We start from the raw sequence: 8,402 nt of genomic DNA, 5'->3' as shown, positions 1-8,402 counted from the left end.
GTGAGTTCTGTCATCTAATATTTGGAAAGACTGCGTGCCAAATATAGATCCAGAATCGTGAGGTGAATTTTTAATTAGTCTTAATTGTGAAAAGTTTGTTTTTTTGTGTTTTTTCAGCTTTCAATGCGCGTTACATGAAATACTTTTAAGTGTGTAAAGTAACTTTTCAGAAATTTTAAAGGGTAAATTATGAATTTTTCAAACATAATTTTTTAATGGTAATTCTTGAATAGCTAGTAAGTTAATCACTACCGCTTATGAGTCATCTAAAAGTTCCATATAACCGCATTGTTATACAGATAACTTGTGGGCCGCACAAATATTGAGGTCCCTGGTATAGAAATGAAAATTTAGAAATTAGATAAGTGGTTAGCGCTTTTCAAATGCCGAATTTTCTGGTACTCCACATTCTATCATTGTGGATCCTCCATACTGAAAGTATATATAGATCGTTTCAAATTTGATTAGTTAGGTCCAATACCTCTTTTGCAACATATTTACAAAGTATATATGTTAAGAAAAGTTTTTTTTCTTCATACATACTGTTACATTCTTTGTCATGCTATTATAATTTGTCATTTATTCCTAATGTAATTTATCTTTTACAGGATGGTGATGGCGAAAAGATCTCTTCAACTCTCTTGTTTACTTGTTTGTTCTTTGGCCATCATCAAAACTGAATGTACACAAGACTTAGATTTTTACGAAGTGCCAAAAATAATTGTTAAAAATGCTGTATCAAAAGGAGCAGGTTGATTTCTTCATTTATATATACAAACCAAGATCTAAATTAAGAAATTGATCATGTCGTAGAAAATTGAAAGAGTGTTTTTGTCCTTATTTATTGGCAGTATGCTTGGATGGATCACCTCCAGCGTACCATTTTGAACCAGGATTTGGGGAAGGAGTTGGAAACTGGCTTGTACAACTTTCAGTGAGTCATGTTTAATATGTTTGCAACATCTTTGTGAACATTTTACCTTGTATTATTTTAAATTACTTCTTTTTACAAATTATTCTTTTTTAAAAAAATGAAATTTCTCACACTATTCTTAGGGGGGAGCATGGTGCACAAGCATCGAAGGCTGTCTGGAGCGTATCAAGGATAATAATACGGGTTCTACAAATATTATGGGACCATATACATTTCAAGGGATTTATAGCAAGAATCAAACTGCAAATCCAGGTTTTCTTGAATTATGCTATTCAAGATCTTCTAAATTTTCAAAGAAAAATTGTTTGTTGAACCATAAATAATTAAAGTGAATATGATAGAAAATTTGAAGAAACCAAGCACAATTATTATTTTAAATCATACACATATTATGTTGCTACTTGATGTAATTGCAGAATTCTACAATTGGAACAAAGTGCTTGTCCGATATTGTGATGGTGGAGCGTTCACAGGAAATGTTGAATATGTTGATCCTGTGATTCGCTTTTCAAGTTATATTTTCAAATTTCAATTTTAAACTGTTAATTATATGTTGAATATCTGCTAAAAATGAAATATAGCACTCCGCAAATTTTAATTTTGTTTTGTCAAATCCAAGATATTTACCAGAAAACATGGAACGCTAATCATATTCTACATTATTTAGGCTACTAATCTCCACTTTAGAGGAGCAAGGATTTTTGAAGCAGTAATGGAGGATGTGTTGGCAAGAGGATTAAAGAATGTCAAGAACGTACGTAAATTCTATATTATAGCTGAAATAATGAAATAAGTAGTACATCAACTAAGTTTTTTGCTGAAATTCTTCACTGATTGCAGGCCATTCTTGCTGGAAGTTCAGCTGGAGGATATCCAGCTATGCTATATTGTGATCGCTTTCGCAGTTTATTGCCAAATACTCAAAGAGTAAAATGCTTAGTTGATGCTGGTTATTTTATCCATGTGTAAGATTTTTAAAATTGCATGATCATTTATTACAAAATCATACTATAAGTTTTTAATTGCAATATAACTTGAGCTATCTCTTTTTAACAGGAAGAACCCTAAGCAAGCAAAAGGCTTCGAAGATATCTTTAACTCACTTGTTACTTTACATGTAAATTCGAATTCCCTTCTTATCATCTTCTCTTTAACTTTTATGTTAGTTTAAAATAAGTTACTAAATATACTTCCTCTATTTCATTTTATATAGCTCTTTTGACTATACACAGAATTAATGAAAGAAAATAAAGGTCCTTGGCATATACAAAATGTACTCTTAAAATTAGGGATATAATACATGTCATGATATTTCTATGACAATAAAACGGTATAATCATTTAAAATCAAAAGTTAGAAAGCTTCAAAATATGATAAGATATCTTTCTTTCTGCAAACCACTAAAAATAAACGAATATCGTTATTTTAATGAAAATGAGGGAGTAATTAGAACATTTCATGTCAAAAGTTCCATGATATTACTTAAAAGAGGAGTCGACGGTTAGTCAATTCCTCTTTCTTCCAATTCATATGTGTGTGTATGTGTGTGTGTTGATTAGACAAGATTAGTTCTATCTAATCCTATCATGACTCGCAGGGATCTACTAAAGCGTTACCCAAATCATGCACTTCAAAAATGAAACCATTATTGGTATAATTACGGAATTACTTACTTCCTTGATTTATTATTACTTCCTTCATTTATTATTGTTTGAATCTTTTTCCATTAAACTACTACAAGTAAATATACAACTCCAATTTATGACTGCAGTGCCTCTTCCCTGAAAATATTCAACAGTATATCAAGACACCACTTTTCATTACCATGTCAACATTTGATATTTATCAGGTAATTAGATGCTTATCACTTTTGTTTACGTTGTGAAATTGATCAAAAAGGTGCTTCGAGTAATTTAGTTAGATTATGTAAAAATTATACATATTTGGATAGCCTTTTTTTTTTTTTTTGGCTCGTTTGTGAAAAAACTATTACGGCTTGATAAATGGAAGAACTTTTTACAAGAACACCCTCATTCCACTGAAGTATCGTAATCTAGTATTTTGAATAACTATATAGATTTTCTCTTCTTTTTTTTTTTTTTTTTGCCATTTACTGTATATTTGCTAAATGTATTTTTGCAGGTTTTAACTACTGTAGAAGATCATCTACACGACTTAATTGAAAACGGGACATTAACTGCAAGTCAGAAAAAAGCCTTAAGAGGTAATTTGTAAAAATCTGAGCTAAACAATAATAGCTTTAGTTCTTTTATTATTCAATATAATTACATATTACTACCAAAAAAGAAAGAGTACTTGTTTTATGACTTACATTTCTAATGCTTTTGGATTTTCTATTTCAGCATTTAGGCCGGAATTCTTAAGTACTCTACCTAAACCAAACAATCCTAAATTAAGAGGAGTTTTCATTGACTCAGTAAATCATCATACATCACTACTGACAAGGTGGTCTCCTGAAAATGCCACTATGATTAATAACCTGGTAAGAGATTATTCATTTATTTATGTCTAATTAGGAAATTAATGCGCTCTTTTTTAATTCTTCTAACTATACTTACCACATTATTGGGCTTATGTAGAATCTTTTATTTAATAGTATCTTAAATTATGGAAACTTTCGATTGTTTAATTCATATATATATATATATATATATATATATATATATATATATATATATATATATATATATATATATATGTTGGTTACTAGCTTATTGTGTCAGAATAAGAAATTAGAAAAAATGATGAAGAACTTCTATAAATCGTGACTTATTATGAATTTTTTCATATATGCAGAGTCTACCAAAGGCATTTGCTGATTGGTACTTTGATCGGAAGTACTGGTATGTAATAGATGAGCATGACTTGCCAATTCCTAAAAGTCATGAGCATGACAATCAAGTCCCTAAAATCCAAGAAGAAATGCTATAAAGAGGATAATCTTTATGCAAGAAATCAAAGTGCATACATGCAATGTTTAGAATACACAATATGTCAAAATTTGTTGACAACTTTCTCATGTCTTTGTAATTGTTGCCAATATAATTGGACTAGGAGGATCACTTCAATCAAAATAGTGTTGCTTTCTTTTCTCCATCATGAAATAATATTAATTTTATGTGCGGAAATCATGGGCACTATTTCATGTGTGCAATTATATTATATTTTGAGTCTAATTCAAATAAGTAGTGTTATATATGTAAGTAGGTGGAAAAAGAAAAATTATAACAAAACATGATTGGTGGGGGGCAGGGAGGCCAGAGGTGCTTCTAAAATTTTGGAATATGATCTACTCTTTAACTAATCAAACTAACTGGTTTCTCGGCATATGTGTGTTGCACGTGTATGCCGGGTCACATAGTACAAGACTTCACGCAATAATATTAATATAAACTGTTGGGTAAATGATTATACATAAAAATAAAGTATAAGTTTTTGTGAATGATTAATGAGGATTTTCAAATAATGATGACTTGTTTAAAAGTGCAAGTTTCTATGAATTGGCCATTCATAACTTTGAAGTTGTTTTCTTTAAAGAAAATCAGCTTCACGTATATATGTCAAAGCATCAATCTTGTTCACCAAGCACGAGTCATCATATTTTCCATGTCCCGTTCTATATCACTGTCACGACCCAATTCGTGAATCGTGATGGCACCTACACTGTTCCCCCAGGTAGGTGAACCATTACCAAATCGTTTTAGTCATTTAAAAGAATTATGCGGAAATAAACAGTGATTTAGCTAACAGATTCAAATCATATAAATAATAAGTGCGGAAGTAATAGTAACCCCAAAATCTGCTCTGAACTAGTACAAGAGCCACTATTACATAGATACAAATCTAATAGGAAGTACAAATCTCAAAATATCATTACTGCCTCAAGAATACAAAGTAGACAATTAAGTACGAAGGAAGAGTCTTCGAGTTGCGGATCTAGCCCAAAAGCTCACCGTGGAATCTCTGTCAAGTAGACTCGGATCACTCTCGAGGATGGAAACTGGAACTAGTAACAAACTCTGCACTCAAAAGAAGAGTACAACAAGAGTAGCATCAGTACAAACAACAAGCACTGGCACATACCATAGGCTAACAACAATTAGTTCCCATATATGAAGAAAGAAATCAACAAGTAGGCAAATAATCTATCAAGTATACTCATGAATCACATTGTCATAATAATCAAGGACTTCCACCCACGCAGACGTCATACAGAAACTCACTTTCCAAGTCATAAGCCTAAGTGAAACTTCTAAACCACAAGCCTATCAAGTCTCAATAATCTCAAATCAATAATCAAATCCAAGTCCTGAACCTAGGTAGAGTCACTAATCCACAATCTCGTTCAAACCCTAATCAGATCTATACCACAACAATAGTACAACAAACCATACTAAAATCAGAAATAAGGAGTCGTATGATGATGTAGGATGAAATGTAATGATGTGCAATGTAATGCACTGGCCAAATGTCTCAAACTTGTACACACATGCCAAAGGAATTATACACACAATAGTCATGACCCGCGGAGGAATCATGGCGTCCATGTACCACTCATTCTGGATCTTTTCCCAACAGTAACGAGTCTTCGAATTTTTGCCCACGAGGTTGTTTATCATATTATATCATATCTGATCACACCACCCAGAACCATTTCCCATCGAGCATTTAAGTCATTTTCTTTCATAGATACCATAAGTCTTTCATCATTCAATTCTGAATCATTTCTATCATGTATGAATGTATGAATGCAGAAATGAGTGTAAACGTGGTAAATCAATGTACTCAAATAACGACCCAGCCGCGTGGGCCGCGACTGGCACCCTACCTGGGTACCCAGACCAAATCACATATTTATTACCAAATCCAAATTGATTTTCAGAATTTTACAAAATCATGTCAAACATAATCTATATCAAAATATGTCTTAAGCGGTCGCACAAATCAAAATGTCATATCGGATCCAAACTGAGCAGCGGAATAGACATCGCCGGTCAAAGTGCAAATATAAGCATAAGGGCCATCAAAACAAACGGACGGCTTTAAGACCAGAAAACAAAATCAAACAAACATATATAGGACCCTCGCCCCACATATATGACTACAGGCCTCTACGAACTCAAAACAAAGACATATGGCGAGACAGGGCCCCGCCGTACCCAAATAGTCAAGCGTACAGAAGATATACATAGCAAAAGGAGTCTGTACCAAAAGTGGACTCCGAGTCAAGAAGGAGTACTCCGAAGTAGCAAAGAGTGAAGCCTATAGTGGAGGATCACCAATATCTGCACCTGCGGGCATGAAACGCAGCCCCCGAAGAAAGGGGGTCAGTACGAAATATGTACTGAGTATGTAAAGCACGGAGTACAGAAATATGGGCCAAAACCGAAAGAAAATCAGATGACAAAGTGGGGTACAAATCAGTATGTCAAAATCCGTATCAAAATCATATACGTATACATAATGCAAACGAAATCATGCAAACGCTTAAGAACGTGGTCGCCACTCCGACGCTGGCGCCACACACAACATAACACCAGAAGGTTTCAAATCTCCGTACATCCCCGAACACAAACACAAACATAGGTGAGCGTATCGCATCACGAGCCATATCACAGCATAACTCCAAACGGAACCCGGCCATATGGCGAAGCCTCGGGAACCGCAACACATCAAACGCCAGAATTATCATAAGGCGCACGAATCATAACCGGCCCGGGAACCGGTGAACGAAGTCATAATGAGGCACGAGCGGAGTCGTGAGCAAACAAATGCAAATTATATTTCAAAATAGCCTTTCAAAACTTAATGATTTCATAAGTCATTTCATAGTACAAAATAACCGAATACTTAGTCGATACAAAGTTTTATTTCACAAAATGTTTCCAAAATGGTACGTATGGCTCAAAACGTAACTTAGCATATCATAATATTCAATACATATCTCGTAGGAGGAAGTTCCAAAACCGAAAGTATCATATCAAGCTTTATTCAAAAGGACAGCCCAATAGGACAAATAGGGCGTCTCGGGGTTAGCGGGCCCACCTCGAGTCGAATTGAGGTGGCGAACATAATTTACGGACGTTTAGGGGCCAAAAGGTCATACATAATCATTTCCAAGTTACCCGACCACATTTCGATAGGTTTCGGACATTTGGTTGCATTCTAACCAAAATAGAGCCCTTAGGCTTCAATTGAATTGAATGAATAGTAACTTTTCTGTGGATCGGGTTTCGAGGAGCAGAAATGCTCCGGAGGTTCCAATATTCACCTAACATACTAAGACATGCCAAACGAAGAAGTGGGAAGCTTTACATACCTTACAGACGTCTTATGCTCTCCCAAAAATCAAGTCCCGTTTCGTCCGAAATCTGCAAATGGTCAAAGTTACCAATTTGAGATTCTTAGGCTTAAAAATGCCATTAACTTCATTTTTGTCTACCGAAATTTCGGCAGCACTTCCCCTATAAATCTAACACCCCCGAGACTTAGCTCGGCTCAAAATACATCAACAACAACAACCCAAACATTATCAAACAATATAAACCATATTCAAACCATTCTAACTTCAAAATTCTCCTTACTACACAAGTTGACAATCTTTCATTCAAACTTCAAAATTCCAAATCTACATCCATATTATTGTATTCATTCACTCATTCAAGATTATTCAATTACATTCCAAATATATTGCAAGCCATATACGAAATTTCCCAAAATTCATTACTTTCCATAATTCTTTCAAACATCAAAACTTACAACGAATGTTCTAACTTGCGTCGTTTCATTCCGAATTTATTAACATCAACCATAAGTCATATTTAAAGTCTTTGGCATCAAAGATATACAATGATATACGCAAATATACAAAAGGTATACACTTTCCCGTAATGATCCGAAATCCTTTTCCAACGCCAATTCAATTCTTTAAACATTCATTTACGACATAAAGGTCACAACAACACATTAAACAAGCTAAACAAGATCAATTCACATTACTTTGCACTTCATAAGTGCCACGGCTCCAACACCAAACACACACACACCCACGGCTTTCTACATACATCAAAGTTACGGGATTCTCGTCTATTCTCAATCCTTAACACATTCATATCAATTCTATAACACAAAAGTGTAAGAATTCTCACCTTTTCTTGAAAACCCGACTTGTCGCAAACGTGGTTCTTGTGCCAAACTAATTATACCCCGTTGAAGAGGGTCTTGAGTACTTTACAACTATGCAAAAATCAAGATTTTTAGATCACAACCCAAGCTAGCACAATTTTTCTTTTCTCTTTCTCTATTCTCGGCCGAATGCCTATTTTTGTGGTGTTCTTGAATTTTTTTTTTGTTTTGTTCTAGATAATGCTAAGGCTAAGATGATATATATCTAGTCAAGCGTCATGTGCCTAGCACATGACATTAAAAGAATGGGTTTGGGCCATGG

The 8,402-nt window shown here is 34.1% G+C and overlaps 1 protein-coding gene across 2 annotated transcripts; it reads left to right on the top strand.

Annotated features, from left to right (window-relative positions):
• Nucleotides 1-470: 470 nt before the first annotated feature.
• On the top strand, nucleotides 471-4,108 carry LOC132638435 (pectin acetylesterase 7-like). Of its 2 annotated transcripts, XM_060355316.1 has the most exons (13): nucleotides 477-504; nucleotides 609-751; nucleotides 852-934; nucleotides 1,057-1,186; nucleotides 1,351-1,430; nucleotides 1,602-1,688; nucleotides 1,775-1,899; nucleotides 1,991-2,051; nucleotides 2,532-2,585; nucleotides 2,706-2,783; nucleotides 3,077-3,158; nucleotides 3,298-3,437; nucleotides 3,752-4,108. In XM_060355316.1, exons 2-13 carry the CDS (start codon nucleotides 610-612, stop codon nucleotides 3,884-3,886), a joined length of 1,197 nt encoding a protein of 398 aa, XP_060211299.1. In that variant the 5' UTR covers nucleotides 477-504; nucleotide 609; the 3' UTR covers nucleotides 3,887-4,108. The 2 variants fall into 2 exon arrangements, with proteins under 2 accessions (XP_060211300.1, XP_060211299.1); XM_060355317.1 differs by lacking the exon at nucleotides 1,351-1,430 and having other exon boundaries at nucleotides 471-504.
• Nucleotides 4,109-8,402: the final 4,294 nt, after the last annotated feature.

The sequence above is a fragment of the Lycium barbarum genome, chromosome 4 (genome assembly GCF_019175385.1).
Source record: "Lycium barbarum isolate Lr01 chromosome 4, ASM1917538v2, whole genome shotgun sequence".
In the NCBI taxonomy this organism is placed as follows: Eukaryota; Viridiplantae; Streptophyta; class Magnoliopsida; order Solanales; family Solanaceae; genus Lycium; species Lycium barbarum.
This window is presented reverse-complemented; position numbering and strand designations above follow the sequence as displayed.

Excerpts from the sequence above, each read along its gene's own strand:
- LOC132638435 (XM_060355316.1), top strand. The coding sequence starts at position 610 with ATGGTGATGGCGAAAAGATCTCTTCAACTCTCTTGTTTACTTGTTTGT. Across the intron at positions 2,784-3,076 it reads CAACATTTGATATTTATCAG|GTTTTAACTACTGTAGAAGA; the intron begins GTAATTAGATGC and ends GTATTTTTGCAG. Across the intron at positions 3,159-3,297 it reads TCAGAAAAAAGCCTTAAGAG|CATTTAGGCCGGAATTCTTA; the intron begins GTAATTTGTAAA and ends TTTCTATTTCAG.